Source organism: Gopherus flavomarginatus, chromosome 5 (genome assembly GCF_025201925.1).
Source record: "Gopherus flavomarginatus isolate rGopFla2 chromosome 5, rGopFla2.mat.asm, whole genome shotgun sequence".
In the NCBI taxonomy this organism is placed as follows: Eukaryota; Metazoa; Chordata; order Testudines; family Testudinidae; genus Gopherus; species Gopherus flavomarginatus.
The window spans coordinates 149050517-149071367 of record NC_066621.1 but is presented as its reverse complement, the minus strand read 5'-3'; the positions used below and the strand labels follow the sequence as shown (position 1 = coordinate 149071367).

The 20851-nt window shown below is 41.9% G+C and overlaps 1 protein-coding gene across 9 annotated transcripts in view; it reads left to right on the top strand.

Moving 5' to 3' along the window:
- KIAA0586 (KIAA0586 ortholog) overlaps nt 1-20851 on the top strand; it is a 131260-nt gene that overhangs the window by 93966 nt on the left and 16443 nt on the right. For 7 of the 9 annotated variants that reach the window (XM_050952505.1, XM_050952504.1, XM_050952506.1 and 4 more), the window contains 2 exons: nt 6431-6493; nt 20125-20190. In XM_050952505.1, the coding sequence (XP_050808462.1) occupies nt 6431-6493; nt 20125-20190 (129 nt within the window). The remainder of the gene's footprint in view (nt 1-6430; nt 6494-20124; nt 20191-20851) is intronic. The other 2 variants (XM_050952508.1, XM_050952507.1) reach the window with 1 other exon arrangement.

The window sequence follows — 20851 nt, the reverse complement described above, 5'->3', positions numbered from 1 at the left end:
TGGGTCTTCTGGATACTAACCTCGCTCCCCTCTAGTCAGTCCAAAATTTGTTTGCCAAAATCATCTTTCTCACAGTGTATGTGGGATTCTTAAATATGCTAGCATCTGACTAAAGCAGCTTTGTGGTGGTGTTGTGATTTGCATGCACTTTTGGGAACTTACAGTAATTGCTGTTGCCTTCATTGTAAAGGGGGGGGAACAAAACACAAAACCCTAGATGGGCACTGATCCCACTGGCACTGATCCTGAGTAATTCTGAATAAAAGCAGATGGTAGCAAGCTGGAGCAGCTGACCTGCCTTCCCCTTTCATGCATACATCGCTTACAGAAATGGGGGACACAAAAAATTAATTGGCTTGTGCAAGCCACTTACCAGACAGAGACTCCCCATGTATTTAATGCTTACATCAGCCTGAGAGTTGTTTCCAGTTACTTTTCCCTACAGAGAAGAACTTTCTCACAATATCGCTTCCAACTACGTGCCCATGGTTTTAAAAGAGAATTGACATGCCTCAAATAAAGTAAACTGTCCTTAACTGTTCTTTGGCCTGTGTTATTCAAAAGGTCAGGCTAAAGGATCATAAAGGTCCCTTCTGGGTAGGGTGACCAGATGTCCCAATTTTATAGAGACAGTCCCGATTTTTGGGTCTTTTTCTTATATAGGCTCCTATTACCCCTCATCCCCTGTCCTGATTTTTCACACTTGCTATCTGGTCACCCTACTTCTGGGCTTAATTTTCATTTATACTAAGGCTTCTTTATACCATTCTGGGCTTTACACCAATTTTAAGGCCCCCTTATAATGACAGGGCATTAGACTCCTAGGGCTGGATTCTCATTTAATCATGTCGCTATTACTTTGGGTTACTAAAAACAAATGAAAAGTAAATTGAGACACTTGATTTTTATACCAGTTAGCTACAAGAGAGTGTGCGTTAATAGGGTCTTGGCACACGCTGTGCATGTGTTATGAGGCACAAAGTTGTCCAAATGAGATGTGCATCAGCATTCCACAGAGTGCATGTCCTCGCTTGACTTATTGCTATGAGAGTATTTAAAACTAGTTTAGAATCAAGTTTTAGGGAAGATTATTATTTATAAACAAACATTTATATTGAAATAGTACCCAGAGGTCCCAGTGTCTACATTGTGTGTACATCCACACCCAGAGACCCTCAAGAGCTTGCAAGCCTTCAGCTATGAAGAGATGGTTCATGGTAAAGTGATAAGAGAAAATGGAGGGAAAACCTTATTTTTGCCATTTTGCATGTGTTCATTGTTTGGTCTGGGTTGTGGGGGAAAGCAGAGTTTGCTCTTTATAGTTCAGCGGCTAGAGAAACTCCAGTATCTAGCAGTGAAATGAGCTACTTCTGCTTTCCTCTGCAGTGTATCTGGCTGTCCCTAGAGAGAGAAAGCTGAGCGTCTTTTAGCTTTACTCTACTTAAGACAGCCCCTAAACAACTCCCAAATCAACCGACCAAATCAAAATGAAAACTTTAAAGGAGTCCAGCTGGCTGTAACTGAGATGGGTTGGTGGGAGAGAAGAGGGGTGATCAGGTATGTTGATACAGGTAGCATAACCTGAGTGATGAGACAGCTGCCTTTGCAGCTAAAACCTGCAATATTTACTTTTACAGTGGGGGAAGTATATTTACATATTATGCCTCCCTAACCCATTAAACGTAATTGGCTTTTTAAAAAAGTTCTTGGTGACAAGGTTCCATGTCCCTGCACTGGTGGTAGTTGGCGCACTGCTATGACATGACTAGAAAGACTAAACTAGCCGATTGGGACATGTATTTGAACAGTTGGCTTCATAGACATATTTGAACATACCTGTGCCAGAATATTCTGTTGTAAAACGGCTAAACTTAAATATGCCCTTGCTGTGCCCATACACTGCAGTTAGTATTTTATCTGTGGATTTATTTGTTTGTTTATTGGCCTCGCTTCCCTGAGATGAGCCAGCGTTCCCTTTTCATGCTGTGTGCAGAGCTTAGGTTTTCTGTAGCAGATTTGACATTTGACTGTCGAATGCACCAGGTGATCGCAATAAACTGTTACAAAGATTAGTCAATATGCAAAAACACTTAGGTCTCTTCTCCTCTCCCATTTGTTACATTTCTCAAAACTCTCTGCTCCTGGTAAATTTTCATGTAAGGTAACAATGTAAAGTGAATGTTATCCAGGATATCTTTCAAGTTAAGGGAAACGGTATAATTCAGACTGCAGCTCTGTCCATTGGCAATTTATGTTATTAATAAAATAGTCTGCCAGCGCTTCCTTCTCCCTAAAAATATTATAAGAATTGATAGCTAAAGAGCATAGCAGGCATGCATGAGCTGTTGCTTGTTTCCCGATGTATGGATAGGATTAAATTTTGTAGCAATGTCTGCTCAAGCATGTGAGTGTAAAAACTGATTATGCATTTTTTTTCTTCAACAAAATTGAAATTTTGAAAGCAGAATATAAAAAAATAATTTTCCTCTCAAACACATATTAGCTCAAAACTGCCTTTTGCTGTACTCATTAACAAGTAGAAAATATTATATTAAGTGGTGAAGAGGGCTTAAACCCTGAAGCTTTGTCCACTACTATGTTCTGTTACTTATGAATTCTGCCATTTAGAAGAAAATAATTAGGAGTTCATATGGAAAAGCTAATAGACAATAATCTCTTGTCACTTAGGGCACTGTTCTGTTTTTGTTTTTTAATCTTTAATCATGGTGTATTGCTTTAAAGCAGCAGCAACTCTTCTGCATAGTTCTGAACAGGCCAGATAGCTACTGAGGATGTTACAAAATAGCTTTCCAGTTTTGTAAAATGCAAATTTTCCAGACTTTGGCTAGGGAGAGGCTCTGGCTCTTCTTTGTGTATGGTATTATTTTGACATCCTATCAATTTTTATTCTTCAACATCAGACAGGCTTGTGGACTAAGTACAAAATAATAAATCATAAACTGTGTATAGAAAACAAAATGAATATTGCACAGGTCATACAGAGTCTGTTAAATTTCTGAGTCAAGAGCACAAAATCAAGGTAGTTCAAACTTAATGTTAAAAACGTGAACTGGCCTGGTGACTTCCCTCTTAACTCTAGTTGTTACAGATAGGTAATAATATTAGGGTCTAATATTGTTATCTGATCTTATGTAATGTACATATTACCAGACAAGGTGGAGTTGCATTACTTTAAGGGCTGCGTGACAGCAGCTTGGTATTTTTTGACAGATGTTTAATTTCCGTTATTTTAAGTTGTGCTTTTATACTCACAAAACCATAATTGTAGGTCTCTGAGTTTGTGCTGTTTACTTGACAGGTCATAATGGCCAGTGTGATGTAAAGCATAACTATGGAATTTTTAAATAGGAAGTATTTACTAGTTTGAGTTATTGTGTAAATACACAATTAACTTCTTAAAAGTATATGTGGTTTATTCCTGTACTAAGAGCTGAGCCTAGGAATGTACAAACAACAAGGCTACACAACGCACCCTTGCTACTGAAAATGAGGCTTCCTGGGTGTCAAGCATGTTCAAGGAGCTTCTTGTGAATTGGGGACCTTTGATGCCAGAGAGGGTCAGTGTGTGCCACCCTCTTTGTCAGCTGAGCCTAAGGGTTTTGTCATTGCCAGAGGTGTTTTCTGCACCGAGAATGTCTGAAGACATTTCTTTGGAGCCAATGCCTTTGCAGCTCATGGATCTGCTGGTGCAATCAGGAGTGGGTTCTGAAGAACAATCAGTTCCTCTTTCCTCCTCTCTTGAACATAAGGCTGGAAGAAGGAGCAGCTTGAGGGGGTCTTCTCTTCTGATGAGTGGCTCAGTAGAAATGGCATTCTGAAGGGACCTGTATCAGAGTTGTTCAGCTTACATACACAAATGTGTTCTGACTGTCAGGTCTGCAGGCTCAACGTAGGAACTGAGTGTCGGATAATGATTCTACAGGCCAGATTTTGCTCTCTGCTACACCTGTGGCAACTCTATGTCTTCATGTGGGTTTGTTAGCATTTGGCCCTGCTTTTGGAAATTAGTTAACCATTATGCTGATAAAGATGCATGAGCCAGAATGGAATCTGCTCATTACTCTTTTGCGGTGTTGGCTCTGCAGTGGTGATACATGTACCAAGTTACTTTTGTCACTAAAGTGAGCAGATATGAATGTGAATATGTTCAGAGAGAAGATCAAATAGGTCAAAAAGGTGCCATTTTAGTCACTTTTTTGCAAGTAGAACCACATTTGCAGACTAGACTAATTAAAAACTGGGAATGAATTGACAAGACAGTTCACTATTGCATCCTTCATTAGCCCAACAGAGAATGAAGCTTCTGTGTTAGGACTCTATTTTTCTTTGTTAAATATTTTGTGAAAAAATGAACTGATTCCCAACCCATCCAGTGGCCTAGCTGTGGCATTCTGGGCTGTTACAGGTGGATCATAAATTCACCTTTTAAACCTGGCCTTTTTATTGCATCAGTCTGTGAGGAATGAAAGCACTTGTGGAGCAGAGCAGACTTCTCATCTCTCATCAGTGATCCCTAAGGTAGACTAGGTAGCAGAGTTGATTGTTCTGTAAGAGTATACCATTTTGATCTCAAAGGATAGCTGCTGTGCAGAGCCTTCAGGATCGATGCTTTAAAATATGCAGTAGGGAAAAATTGTGAGGATCTTTTTAATCTGAGTCTAGTTTTGCAGGAGGCCTTTACAGGTCTGACTTATTGTGCATTCTCAATAAGTCATTTGCAATCAAAACTTCAGCATATGTCACTTTTATATTTCCTGCAATAAAATTGCAAGAGTAATTAAGATTTTGGACTATAATATTTTGCAAGCTTGATGCTAAAAGTGAAGTTTTATGAGTTATGACCTATAGAAATAGCCAGCTTATTTTTATTTTAGAACTATAAATTACTCCAAAACCAGCTTTTTATGCCTATCTATCTCATATAACTGGAAGGGACCCTGAAAGGTCATCGAGTCCAGCCCCCTGCCTTCACTAGCAGGACCAAGTACTGATTTTGCCCCAGATCCCTAAGTGGCCTCCTCAAGGACTGAACTCACAACCCTGGGTTTAGCAGGCCAATGCGACTGTTACACAGTACCATAATCAGTCTGGGTTCACTTTAGGTAAAGTCAAGGAAATCTGCACAAACTGGAAAGCATTTTTATATGAGTGTATATACTTATCTGACATGTGATTAGTAGATTTTGTCCATTTTTTAAAAAAAGTATTATTAAAGATTGCCACAGTAATATTATGTATTTCAGAGCTAGTGGTGGATCTGCCATGGTTTTCTGAAATTTACAAAGCCGTCTGTGGTCTTAACATTCTGCAGGAAACATTAAAATAATATATTCCTTCATTGTCATATAACTTTTTCCTGTTTAAATAGGTGTTGGAAAGCAGAAGTTCTGTAAATGAATTTTACAGAAGACTCTGGAGGAAGAGGGGCCTGTAAACTAGACTAAAATTAATGAATATACGAATTAGAAATCAAAACTTTGTTTAGTCTGAGGAGAAACAATTCCTTAAGCCATAACCACATGGCTGTTTCTTGTTTGTATCAACTCTGGTTGATGGTTATTGTCTTCTGTTAATTCTCTGGGGCAGTGGCCTGACTTTGTTGAATGAGCCAATTGTTTTCCTTTGTGTTGCCCATCAAGTAAGTCCCCATCTGGTTTGTATCAGACTGTTTTCACAGCCAACAACTGCTGCCTTTTCTATATCCTGACACTTAAGGGCCTCATGCTATCAAAGCATTACTGTGATAGCCTGTCTGGCTGGGTCTATACAGCTGTGCCTTGCAGCTTGAAACTATTACCCAAGTAATGGTAATTTAGAACTTGGACTGGCTCTTATTCCCATTGGTGTCGTGTGTACAGTGAACAGAATACATTTTTGCTGAACTCTGTATTCAACAAAAATTCTTTAAAGCTTTTCTTTAGTTTTTTTGTCATGGTCTAGTTTTTATTTTGTAACAGCTTCCTGTATCTGAGACATCACTGTGTATTCTTTTCAAAAGCTAATGTATGTGAAATGAGTAATGTTTAGTGATAGCATAGCTGTCCTCACTTAATTTTGTTTAAATTCGTTTGCTATGGTATACCTTACATTAAAGCCTGATAAGTGAAAATAAAACAAGCAAATGCTTCTTAACTAGGATTTTTCTTTATCAGATTTAGAATAGATTTCCTGTTGAGACAAGGGGCTTATTTTCGCTCAACAAACGCAGATCATGTGAACAATGTCATCAGCTCTAGCTAGCATTGAATCTACCTCACTTAATTTTTTTTTTTAATTGTCATCTAAAACAACAGAACAGTACAGAATATTGAATTCTGCAATCGTATATTAATTTTGTCTCTCAATAAGAGGGAAGGCTCAGACCCTTTGTGCTGTAATTTGTGCTATAAAACTATTCTTTGTATTACAAAAGCATTCAGAGGCGCCAGCCACTATGAGGGCCCTTCTGTGCTAAGTGCTGTACAAACACGTAGTAAGAGACCCTCCCCACCCCCAAAGATTTTACAGTCTAAATAAACAAGACAGGCAAGGGGTATGAAAAAGGGAATAGTATTATCTTTGATAGTTCAGCACTGAGGAACGCAGAGATTAATTAATTAACTTGCCCAAGGTCACACAGTGAGTCTTTGTCAGAGTCAGGAACTGAACCCAAATCTTCTGAATCCCAGTTCATTGCCGTAAATAAATTTTTTTTTCTCTCACTCACACACTCATGCACGCACGCCCATGGTTTGAAAACATCTTCTGGAATCAATTCTCTCTCCTGTATGTACTTATGTATATTCTATATGCCTATCTATATATGGTTTTAAATCAATTCAAATCAATACACACACACACACACACACACACACACACACACACACACACACACACACGACCCTCGCTAGTGTCTATATAGTGTGCATTCGCATACAACGCATTCACGGCCGTGTGCGGTACCATGCATGGATACCAAATCCCACGTTCTAGCGAGGGTCTGGGGGAGTGTGTATGTGTGTGTCCACACATATATATTTATTTAAATTTACAATGTGAGTTATATAGATACAACTCCTACACATTCAGAAGTGAAGAAACTCCTTAAAGATTACCTGAATCTAAGTTATGAAAAGTGTGTGTGTGATGTGTAAATATATTAGAGAGAGAGAGAGAGAGAGAGGAAGAAAATAGATGCCAGAAGATGTTTTAAAACCTAGTAATGTAAGCACATCTCTACCAATGACATATAATTCTTTTTTTAGTAACAAAATGGAAATGTCTTATTTTGCCTAACTTAAAACTATTCCTTGTTTTATGCCACTTAACAATTTAGGTTGCAAGTTGTATGGTAAGCAGATGACACACTAGTATAACTAAATTAGATCTCAGCTCTCTGATTATTTACTGCATAAAGTTAAATATAAAATGTTTGCAGGGTCAGGGCCATAGCTGCCATTTTTGTGGACACTTGCTATATTGTGCAAGTTCTTTTGAATTTTAGGAATATCCCAACTGTAGCTTTCTAGATAATAATTTTGTCTTTGGTGCTACTACTTGCTGGCATACATGAAATGAGACTGTTGGAGTCAGCATCATTTTAAAGCATTGAAGTGTATATTATATCACCACCAAATATTCAGGGCTTGAAAAATCTACTCTCACAGTTTTCCTCAGTGAGCTTAAGCCACCAATTTCACCAGAATTTAAGCTTTCATTAAAAAAAAAAAAAAGTTCATACCTTTAGCCTTCATGGACAATATCCCAAATAAGAACAAAGTATAAATCAATGCAGTGTTGTCTTCCTGAGTATGTAGCCAGACCACTTTGCTGCTCACAGTTTTTCACAGAGTAGCTACTGATATTAGCAAGTCTTCTCAGTTTCCCTGCTGCTATTCAGAAATCTGAGAACAGTAATGAAACTGTCAAGTCATGCCCATTTCACAGTGTTGCGCCTCATAGTAGCCAGAAGGCTTGGAGACATGGGCATGGATTTTAGTTGGGGAAATATATGTAAGAGGAAGTTTAGAGAGATACTTCAGTGTAGTAAAAGGTAGAAGAACTCCAGGTGAGGTAGTGGTATCAAGTGATGTATTTTAGCACCAGTAGAATTCTCATTAGTACAAAATTGACTAATAGCCATAGAATTTAATAATTTAGAAACTGTATAAATCTACTGTTGCTAAAATACATCACTTGATACCACTACCTCACCTGGAGTTCTTCTACCTTTCCCTACACTGAAGTATCTCTTTAAACTTCCTCTTACATATATTTCCCCAACTAAAATCCATGCCCGTGCCTCCCTTCTCTTCAGACTGGCTATGAATATTTTGCAAAGGGGAATGTTTGCCATTTTCTGTCATACATAGTTAGTAAAGTTTTTACATTTTGCAAAGCTCCCAAATTATATAAGATAAGGATGGCAGATTTGCTAGCAAACCTTTCTGTGCCTCTGGTCCTAGGCTACTGTTTAAGATGCTGTAAAGGCAGGATTACCTCCTATCTTTCCATTAGGTGATTTCTTCAAATCAAAGCTTTAGGGGATCTTTGGCAGAGCAGCAGAAGGAAGCTTACATTGCAAATGCCTGCGCTACAATTGGCCTATAAATAGATGGTTCACATTTTTCTATCTCTTTTTATTGGTGCTTACTAGTAAAGTCTCCTGCAGTGGGTTTTCAAACGTGATAAACAGAAATATGGAGTCGCCTCTCTAAAATATCCTAGACTTGCTAATTGCAAATATTTTTTTTTAAGTTAACTGATGTCTGGTTGGAATGTGCACGCACAGAGTTGATGTCTGTGTTGTGCTGTAGTATGTACTATGAGGTGTGAACTGCAAAGTGCACTGAATTGTTGCACTCTAACTGCCCCATGTAGATGCTGCTGGTGCGAATTATAAGATGTTTAGTGATTGTTAACGTAGTTCTCTTTTCAGCAGCAGGACTGAGTTAACACAAACTAGGTACCTTGTAGTTTGCATCAGCATCTAGAGTGGGTAGTTAGAGCACTGCATGCTAGTGCCTGCTGCAGTTCTCAGCCTTGCAGTCTGAACTACAGTGCTGTGTAGACAAGCCCACAGGCTTTTAACCACTATGGTCTGATATCTAACAAATGTTCTTAAAGGCGATCATTTTGGCAAGAGTTTGTCAACTTTAGAATTAGAAGTGTTTGTTCTGGGAATATTTATCAAAGAGTATAGCACTCAAATGAAATGAAACTACAGTTCTCAGCAAAATGGTGACCTAACGGGTCTTTTTGTTCAAGATCTGGTTGTTTACTTTTTTCAGAGAAAAAAATTTACTCAGTATTTCAGATAAATGTAGTGTCTTGGAGTAGTGTATGCATTAAAATTATGTAATTACATTCAAATATGGATATTTTAAAATGATGAGTATTTATAGTTAAAATACTTTAATCTGATTCCAGGCAAAATATTTCCACATGGAAATTTTTATAATTTTTGAAGAGTCAACATAAAGTATTTAAAAACAATACATGGATTATGTGAGTATTAGATTATTTAAAATATTGGTACTCAATCTCTGGTCATTTACAGAAACTTACATTAATTAATATACAGAATCTTACTTTTGGTGCATTTGATACAAATTTGGATTTTTTTCAGTTTGTTTTACAAAGTTAGTTACGTGTGAAAAGTGAGCTATTACCAGTAGGAGAGAAATAAAACTTTTTGTAGTAGTAATTAGAATGGTCCATTTGCAGCAGTTGACAGAAGTTATGAGGAACTGGGGGCGGGGGGAATAAACATGGGGAAATCGTTTTACTTTGTGTAATGACCCATCCACTCCCAGTCATTATTTAAGCCTAATTTAATGATGTCCAGTTTGCAAATTAATTCCAATTCAGCAGTCTCTCATTGGAGTCTGTTTCTGAAGTTTTTTTGTTGTAATATTGCGGCTTTTAGGTCTGTAATAGAGTGACCAGGGAGATTGAAGTGTTCTCCAACTGGTTTTTGAATGTTATAATTCTTGACGTCTGATCTGTGTTCATTCTTTTATGTAGAGACTGTCTGATTTGGCCAATGTATATGGCAGAGGGGCATTGCTGGCAGAGTTTTACCATTGACTTTGGTGAGACCACGATTACACTCAGTGTCTTTAAATATTAAGAGGCTGGCTTATGCTCTATTACACTTGCTCCCATAATCTTGCCCTCTTAAATTCATAGGAGAATGTTTGAGTCCTAATGAAAATGAGGGATTAATAGTGCTGGAAGACACGTGACATTTCGTAAGCGGGTGAGTGCATGCTTCCCATGGAGTTCTACACATACATATTCAGTCTTGACCTGCAACACACTGAACCTGTTTCATAAGCAGACACTGTCAGTCACAGTGAATTGTGTGGTGGCTTAATATGGACAGTTGTGTGCTAAAGCCAGTGCAGGAGTCACCAAACTACAGATAATTTTCACTATGCAAGCCAGGCTACATTGAGCAAAAGTTCTTGGAGGGCAAAGGACAACACACTAACCCACTGCGCTATATAGCCTTTATTGAGAGAATTCCTTCATTTCTTCAGACACATTGTTGGCACCAGCTTTTATGTCAAATGTGTGAACTGCAAGAGTCTGAATGCATTTGAAACACTTTGATTTGTCAATTCAGTTTTAAGTATTCTCCTGATACCCTCAGAAATGATAAAACAAAAATAAACAACTGTGAAAGCTTAAAAATATGTTTGACCATGAGATTCTACCTGCTACTTCATTATTAAAATATCAGTGCTCTAATCTCAGGTACTGTCAGGATTTAGATTCACTGGAGAGAGTATTATTACAATTAATAGGTAAAGACAGGAAGTCTCTCTGGTGCCAGCACTACTGCTATGTTGTAGTGAATGTGTATGTCTGCATAAGCAGGGATGTGCCGACCAATTTCTGTAATACTGGTGTTGAGTGGTAATTCCCACAACTAATAATCTGGATGCGTGCATGTTTAATACTTGCTGCTTTCCCCCTAAAGTCTGACATTAAATGTATGCTTAAGACCCCAAAACAGTGTCAGAAGTAACTATTGGAACTAAACATTACAGATATTTTTATAACATACCTTAATATCAATTTCCCCTTAACCTAACTGTCAAACTTTGTAGAAAATGAGAAAAAGATCTAGATAGGGCAAATTTTTTTAAAAAAATTATTTTTGCTGAATTAAAAAAAAATCCAGAGGGACTAATATTAAGCATCCTCAAAGTTAATGACAGTAAAGTTCTGCCATTTCTCGACTAACATTTTTCTGATTCTTATAACTCCGCAAGCTCTTTATCAAAGTTCTCTGTCTGTAGTGAAGCCAGACAGTTACTGTCCAGCTTGCCATGCTCCTCCCAGTTGACACCTGCCTCTTTTAGTAGAACCAGACAACATACGTAGTAACTTCACCTGCTATTTTTCATATATTTGAAGTAACTAATATTTTTAGTAGCTCTTTTCAGATATTTGAAGACAAATTCTCCCCTCCCCTGACAGGTGTGAGCCAAGTCTCCTTTTTTCTGTTTCTTCTGCTTATTTATTGTACATTGAGGTAGCACCTAGTGTGTGAAGCTTCATTTGGACATTTCCTTGTAGTCCCCCTTTCTTTCACCCCCTGGGAAGATAGCAGAGGCAGGAAAGAAACCCCCCTCAAAATGAAGAGATGCTCTGTTTGCGAGACCTTGTTCATTTCCAGCCACTTCAGGGGACAAATTACACGTTCTTCTTCAAGTGCTTGCTCACGTCCATTCCATTGTAGGTGTGTGTGCTCAGCAGTTTTTCTCTCAGTGGTATCCGTTGGGAACCGGCTCTGGCACCCTCTTGGAGTGGTGCGTGTATGCACCAGTATAAGGGGCGCCACCAGCTCCCCCCTCCCTCAGTTCCTTTTTACCACCAGTGACGGTGCTGGAACATCTCCTTGCCTTGGCAAGCTTTCCTTCTCAACTGTGCCTAGTTGAGAATTCCCTTGTATATAGTTCTTAGAAAGTTTGAGTAGGGTATTAGTTCCCCTAGTGTATAAGTTAGAAATAGTTAGTTCCTTGCGGGACTTAGCCTAGGGACAGGGCATGCCCCAGTCCCTGGGCTTTAAACCTTGCGACCGCTGCAAAAAACCTATACCAGTCAGTGATCCCCATCAAAGTCCTCTGAAGTGTTTGCAGAGACCCATGTGAGTGATGAGTGTCTCATTTGTAAGAGTTTCAAGACCCAAACCAAAAAGGAGCGGGACATTCGACTAAGAACACTATTTATGGTCCCTGAGCCAGCTAGATCGGACTCTACTCCAAGCACTGCAGCTTTGGTGCGGAGAGCGCTGCCAGCACTGGCCTCCGACTGGTGCTGATCCCCATTCATGGTACTGGCTAAAAAGCAGAAAAGGGCCAGGAGAGGGCGTTCCCCTATGTCCCGTAAAGGGAAGGAGAGAGCCAGGGAAGAGCAAAGACTCACATAGGGCAGCTCTTACCCCTCCAGATGGTGGCCAGGCTTCGGCACCTGTTGAGCCTTCTTCATGACCCAGCCACTACCCTGGGAAGCGGCAGAGGCATTCAGCACCTGGCAGTGCCATCCACACTGGAGGCCTTTCAGGCCACTAAGGACATATTGACCCTTCCAGTGTTGGCCAGTGAGGTGCCCCATTCAAGTGGTAAACCTGCTCTGGGACTTCTCCAGCAGTCCCCAGCGGTGTGGCACCGCTCCCCGACACAGGGGGTGCCCAACCACCGTTCATCAGAGCAGTGCAACCAGCTTACCTGTCAGAGTTCCCAGCGTCATTCCCTGAACTCTAGATAGTGTTCCCTGGGATCTGGCATTGTTCGCTGGCTGTCTGGCGCAGACCTATGGAGGCGTGCCACCAGTCTCCCGAGTCCCAACACCAGTCCCTGGAGTGGCAGGATGGATCTCCAAACTCATGGCACTGCTCCGGAGAGTCCAGATACTGGTCTCCAGAGTCCTGTCGCTGGTTCGCTGATACGGATCCCCACGGGCAAGGTGTCAATCCCCTGTGCCAGAATGTCGATCCTCCCAATCCACGGAACAGAACAGCTCTCAAAGCACAAGGCATCAATCGCTGGGGTACTGTCGCTGATCCACCGAATGACAACGTGACACTGGTCATCGGAAGCGCAGCACTGGGAACAGTCTTCCTGGTACAGGTCACCGGTGGAGACCCATGGAGAGAGCCGACGGGATCGGGGTAGACAGGCGACATCAGCACCATCCTGGTCCCCAAGACATGTCTCTCCCTCAGGCTCAGAGAATGAGGAGGAAGATCTACTGGCAGGACAGCGCCACCCACTGGTGTCATCAACATTCCCATCAGGACCACCAGTGCCCACATGTCGCCACGGTCAATGGCTGGCTTCCTGGGAGCTATGAACCCCTGGGGGTTTCCCCAACCATCACAAGGGCACTGATCAGTCTCAGGGGCATCTGAGAAGCAGTTGACACCGTCTCCTGACCACCCCCAGACTCGGAAGTAGAGTCAGACCAAGGTCCCCAGGGTCAGTCAGCCCCAGCTGAGCTCCCCTGGTGGAGGCCACAGAGGTGGCAGACCTGCCATTACCTGCCTCCTCATCCTATTTGCCTAATGAGGCGATAGCGGGACTTTACCACATGGTCCCCTAGGATGATATAAAAGCCCACCAGGAGCTTCTTAAGAGGGTGGCTTCGAACCTGAATTAGAGTCCAAGGAGTTGGCAGAACCCTCTGACTCCGCAGCCCCCTCCAGGATGGCATTGCCAGTCCATGAGGGAATGGTAAAGCTGAGCAAAGCCTTGTGGCAAATGCCCTCCGCCCTGCTCCCCATTTCCAAGAGGGCAGAGAGACAGTATTTTGTCACTGTTAAAGGTTTGGAATACCTAAATACACACCCCGCTGTTAGCTCACTGGTGGTATTGGCGGCCAATGAGTGTGATAGTCAGGGCCAACTAGAATTGACCCCTAAGAATAAGGAGGTGAAAAGGCTTGATCTCTTTGGCAGAAAAATTTATTTGATGGCCAACCTCCAGCTAAGAGTGGCCAACCATCAGGCCCCACTTGTCTGCTACGACTTTAACATTTTGGCAGTCCATGACTAGGTTTACAGACTCGCTGTAGAGGAGTCCAGGAAGGAGTTCCTGGCTCTTTTGGATGAGGGCAGAGCTGTGGCCAGGGCAGCACTCCAAGTGGCCTCAGATATGGCGGACTCCGTGGCCCGGACCATGGCTTTGGCCATTTTCATGAGGCATGCATCTTGGCTGCAGTTGTCAGGCCTGTCAGTGGAGGTTCAACAGTCCATCCAGGACCTCCCTTTTGATGGCTTGGTGCTGTTCACGGAACAAACAGAGCGCCAGTTACATGGCCTGAAAGACTCTAGGGCTACCTTGCACTTGCTGGGCCTCTACACACCAGCTCCCGTGAAAAAGCAGTTCAAACCTCTGCACTCCTACAGGTTCGGGAACCAATCCTGGACAGTGCCCTTCCACAGAAAGGGTAGGAGCTACAAGTGCTGGCAAGGCCAACAGCTGGCACCCTCAGCTCCCTCGAGCTCTACCTGCAGCCAGTATTTTGAGGTTGCACTCAAGCCTGTGTCCTGGATCCAGTACCATTGCTTTTCTCAACTGTCTCTCTCTCTTCCTCCTTGCCCAGGGCTTCTATAACGTTGGACCAGTGGGTCCTCAGCACAGTGGCAAGGGGGTACATCCTCCAGTTTATTTCTACTCCTCCATCTGACACCTTCCCCATCCCTTTCAGGGACCCTTTGCACGAGCATGTGCTCCCTCAGGTGGTGCAGGGCCTTCTGTGAGTGGGAGCTGTGGAGGAAGTCCCTCTGCACTTGAGGGGGAAAGGATTTTACTCATGTTATTTTTTGATCCCAAAGGCCAAGGAGGGGCTACAGCCCATTTTCAACCTGCAGAGCCTCAACAAGTATCTTACGAAACTGAAATTCTGCATCATCTCCCTGGCCTCCGTCATTTCTTCCCTGGATCTGGGAGACTGGTACGCTGCCCTCAACCTGAAAGATGCTTACTTTCACATATTGATCTTTTAAAGGCACAAAAGGTTCCTACGTTTCGTAGTTGGGACCACCCACTAGCAATTTGCAATGCTCCTCTTTGGCCTAGTGACAGCACCAAGGGTGTTTACAAAGTGCATGTCGGTGGTGGTGGCCTACCTCAGACGTAGGGGTATCCAGATTTGTCCATACCTCAATGACTGGCTCATTAAGGTCTGTTCCAAGGTATAGGTTCAGTGCAGCATCAGGATGTTGCGAGCCACTTGTCAAGCTCTAGGCCTGTTGATAAACGAACAAAAATCAACATTGGTTCTGGTTCAAAGAATAGTTAATTGGAGCAGTCCTTGACTCTGCCAGAGCCTGCGTGCCAGAGGCCAGTTTCAAGGCAACGTCAGATCTGCTTGCCAAAGTCATGGCCACCCTATCACCACTGCCTGGGTGTGCCTCAAATTATTGGGGCACATGGCTGCATGCACATATGTAGTTTGGCATGCGAGACTCAGACTGTGCCCTCTCCAGATGTGGCTGGCGTTGGTCTACTCCCCAGCCAGGTATCACCTGGACAAGCACCTCACAATCCTGCCATAGGTACTTACTTTCCTGCAGTGGTGATCTGATCCGGCCCTTGTGTTGGGAAGTGTGCTGTTTGTGAGCCCACGGTCTCCCTGATATCAGATGCATCTGACCTCAGATGGGGAACGCATCTCAGTACACCGCAAACGCAGGGGCTATGGTCAAATGTGGGACTTCTGCATCCAACATGGAATCCATGCTAGAACCCTCACACCTCCCCGGTGTCTAGAACATGCTAGTTGTGGTCTCTCCACTCGGATGTTGTCAGGACGCTCTTCCAGAAGTGGGGAAAAACTCCCAGCACCGGTGCATGTGGCAAGCACACACACCTACAATGGAATGGACATGAACAACACATCTTGAAGAACAAGAGTTATGAAAGGTAACTGTCTTTTTCCTTTTGTATGTGAGTACAAGATGAACTGCACTGACTTTTTTTTATTATTTGATAAGTTCTTCATAAATCATTGGAAGCATTTTTCTGACACCAACAGAAAAGGATGAGGCCAGGCCAGACGGGTTACTAGGCAGAGTTCAATTCCCTCTACATCCACTACAGAACGAGGCAACCCACATTTAAAGGACTAGTAGAGATGTTGCTTCTGGGGCTGCTTTCTGATTATCCTTCTCTGCTGATCTTTTAACTTATATTCTTTCTGATTTTGAAGAATGTTTCTTTTTCTTTCTTTGTTGTTCCTTTCAGCATTGTTTGGCATTAGTGGGAACATCAACTATTTGGGCAAAACACTGAACCTTGAACTCAGACTTGTTTGAAGGAAGGAGGAACTCATTTTTAAATATTTTGCCTTAGACATTGGTAGCTTGTAAGGTATTGCCTCCCTTTCTGTTACTGACTTGGGATCTGAAACTTTCATTTTTTTACAGATATTTATAGTTTGCATTTAAACTACAGTTTACATGAAAAATATGAAAGAAAAATTAAAGGAAAACTAAGAGTAGGTTACACCAAGTGAGACTGAAGCTTCCAAGTTTAGGTCAAAACCACATGTAACTCATGCTTACACAGTGTACTTTGTAGCCCATCTAGTCTGCTTATGGATTATTAGTTGCTACAGCCTTTGAACTAAGGAGTCTGGGTTCTTTGCTCAACCAGTAGAGGCTCATACTTTTAGATCTAGAGGTCACAGGTTAAAATCTCTGCAGATGACTGTTTGTGCAAAACAACTGAATGTTTTAACCATAAATTCCTCCCTTTCAATTGTAACTCAACCCAGGCTCACTAGAAGCTTGGCCCAAGTTTGCTGAGGGACTTCTGGATTTATAACGAAAGCAGCCAAGTTTTGCACAAGTTTTTCAGTCATGAAAATAGAAGTATGAGCATTTGCAGAGCAACTTGCCCTAGCTGTGGTGTTTTTATTGTTTGTATTCCAGTAGGAGTTAGAGTTCCCTGTCAAGATTAGAGCGCCTCTCATCCCTCTCCAATGTGTACACACACATACGCACGCACGCACACACTCACACACACACACCTGCCCCAAACAGCATAGATATATGGAAGTCCTGGCCTCACCTCCAGCAGTGTGAAATAATCAGAAAGGAAGAAGAGTAGGAATTAGGTAGAGATACTTTGATTCCATTAAATTCCTCATTGTATCACAGATGTCTGATAGTGTATATATTTTTAATGTAAATTCCAAAGCTTGGTGGATATGGGGAAAGCAGTGGACGTGATATACCTTGACTTTAGCAAATATTTTGATACGGTATCCCACAGTATTCTTGCCAGTAAGTTAAAGAAGTATGGATTGGATGAATGGACTGTAAAGTAGGTAGAAAGCTGGCTAGATCATCAGGTTCAGTGGGTAGCTGTCATGGTATAATTCCCCACTCTGAACCTTAGCGTCCAAAAGATGGGGTACCAGCATGAATTCCTCTAAGCTCAATTACCAGCTTAGTACTTGTAGCGCTGCCACCAACCAGGAATTCCAGTGCCTGGTACACTCTGGCTACCCCAAAACCTTGCCCGGGGACCCCCAAGGCCCCCCAAGACCCAGACCCTTTGGATCTTAACACAAGGCAAGTAAACCCTTTCCCCCACCGTTGCCTCTCCCAGGCTTCCCCTCCCTGGGTTACCTTGGAAGATCACTGTGATTCAAACTCCTTGAATCTTTAAACAGAGAGGAAAATTCACCTTCCCCCCTCCTTCTCTCTCCCCCTCCCAGATTCTCCCTGAGAGAGAAAGTAATCCTGACACGGAGAAAATTAAGCTCTCTCTCCCCCTTCCCTCCTTTCTCCCCACCAGTTCCCTGGTGGATCCAGACCCAGTCCCCTGGGGTCTCACCAGAATAAAAAAACAATCAGGTTCTTACACAAGAAAAGCTTTTAATTAAAGAAAGAAAAAACAGTAAAAATTATCTTTGTAAATTTAAGATGGAATATGTTACAGGGTCTTTCAGCTATAGACACTGGGAATACCTTCCCAGCCTAAGTATACGAGTACAAATTAAAATCCTTTCAGCAAAATACAAATTTGAACTCCTTCCAGCCAAATACACATTTGCAAATAAAGAAAACAGACATAACCTAACTCGCCTTATCTACCTAGTACTCACTATTCTGAACTTATAAGAGCCTGTATCGGAGAGAAACCTGGTTGCTCATCTGGTCCCTCTGAGCCCCCAGAGTGAACAACAACCAAAAACTAACAGCACACAGAAACTTCCCTCCCTCAAGATTTGAAAGTATCCTGTCCCCTGATTGGTCCTCTGGTCAGGTGACAGCCAGGCTCACTGAACTTGTTAACCCTTTACAGGCAAAAGAGACATGAAGTACTCCTCTTCTATTAACCCTTAACTGTCTGTTTATGACAGTAGCGATCAACAGCTCGATGTCTAGTTGGCAGCCGGTTTGAAGTGGAGTGCCCTGGGGTCGGTTGTAGGGCCGATTTTGTTCAACATCTTCATTAATGATCTGGATGATGAGATAGATTGCACCCTGAGCAAGTTTGCGGATCACACTAAGCTGAGTGGAGAGGTAGATACATTGGAGGGTAGGGACAGGTTCCTGAGTGACCTAGACAAATTGGAGGATTGGGTCTAAAGAAATCTGACAAGATTCCTGCATTTAGGATTGAAGAATCCCATGCACAGCTACATACAGGGGACCGACTGGCTAAGCGGCAGTTCTGCAGAAAAGGACCTGGGGATTACCTTCGACAAGAAGCTGGATATGAGTCAACAGTGTGCTCTTTTTGCCAAGAAGGCTAATGGCATATTGGGCTGCATTAGCAGGAGCATTGCCAGCAGATCATGGGAAGAGATTATTCCCTTCTGTTCGGCACTGATGAGGCCACATTTGGAGTATTGCATCAAGTTCTGGGCCCTGGACTACAGAAAGGATGTGGACAAATTGGAGAGAGTCCAGCGGAGGGCAACGAAAATGATTAGGGGGCTGGGACACATGACGTATGAGGAGAGGCTGAGGGAAATGGGCTTATTTAGTCTGCAGAAGAGAAGAGTGAGAGTGGGATTTGATAGCAGCCTTCAACTACCTGAAGTGGGGTTCAAAAGAGGATGGAGCTAGGCTGTTCTCAGTGGTTGGCAGATGACAGAACAAGGAATAATGGTCTCAAGTTGCAGTGGGGGAGGTCTAGAATGGATATTAGGAAAAACTGTTTCACTAGGAGTATGGTGAAGCACTGGAATGGGTTAGCTTGGGAGGTGGCAGAATCTCCATCTGTCGAGGTTTTTAAGGCCCAGCTTAACAAAGCCCTGGCTGGGATGATTTAGTTGGAGTTGGTCCTGCTTTGAACAGGGGGTTGGACTAGGTGACCTCCTGACGTCTCTTTCAACGCTAATCTTCTGTGATTCTATAATATAGGTCCCACTTAAGTTGTCATTCAGGGGGAATTCCCATCTAAATCAGAATAAAGACTGCAAGATTAGGCCCCATAGCTTGCTTTCCGTTTTTACATGTGATGTTTATTAAAAAATATTCATCTCAAACGATGGAGAGTAACTTCATTTAGTATGATGGAATTATTTGAGAAACTGTTGATAACCATTCTGTTTATGCATTTCATTGTCATTACTGGATGTAGGGATTAGAATATCATATTCTATATCCTATACTATATAAGTGTAGCATCTTGAGACCATATGATTAATTCTTCTCTTATACGCTATGGTTCCAATTCTATAAGAGATTACGTTCCAGGAGCATTACATTATGTAGTCAGTATATGGAAGTACAGATAGACATGCATCTAAATTGAAAATATTGCTACTTATAATTAGCAACATAAGTGACTAACCACTGTAGGATATGTTCTCTTTTCAATTTTGCATGCAAACCACTTGGATCAAGATGAGACTGTTTCTCATGTTATATTTTAGTCCAGCAAATCTGGGATAAGTTTGATTTTTATGGAACAGAATCCTTCTTGTGTTTCCGTACTTAGTAACTCTTCACTTCGACCAGATATTGGGGGTTGGGGTTGGGGATTGGTCCTGCTTTGAGCAGGGGGTTGGACTAGATGACCTCCTGAGATCCCTTCCAACCCTGATATTCTGTGATTCTATATTAAAATGAGTGTTTTTACAACACAGATTCCCAAGGAGACATGGATCGGACACATGTTGAGCCCAATATGTACCTCACATTGTTACTTAAAGGTAAGAGCCACAGGTGAAGTGTTTTGTTATCTGTAGCTATTAAGTCACATTCTTTGAGTTCATTTGGCTTTCTTTTTCTTAACAGTCACTATCCTAAAAGAACCTACCAACATACATGCTCTTTATTCTTGTTAAAGGTCTTTGCAAATAGAACCCAGATGTAAAGCTTCATTGTGCACCAAAAAAAAAAAAAAAAAGAAAAAAGGCAAAGAGGAGGTGAGGGGAAACCAAAAGATTTTAAAAGGTTACTTCCGTTTAGGAGGTTTAGAACATATTGAATTAAAGAGCCGCAGGTGTTGTATTCAGAGCACTGGGGAAAGCACTTGATAATGCCACATGAGCGATGTTATTTGTTGAGACAAGACAGTGTTTAAACTTTGAAGTCAGTATTAAACAAAGTGAAGCAGCTGGAATCTGGCATACAAAGAAACAAGTCATTCACATGAACTATTGCTATTAAGGGAACAAGAGGTACTGTATTGGAGTTGTTTTTATAGATGCCTGAAAGTTTACTCTAGGACTTAGCTGTTTTACTTTTGCATTAAATTATACATTTGTAAAGCAAGCATCCAAGCTTTGGTAGATGAGTGGTTGGGTGGAAGGTTTTGCAACAAACCTGAAGGGAGTGATAGAAATTGTTTTTGTATCTGTATAGTAGTAA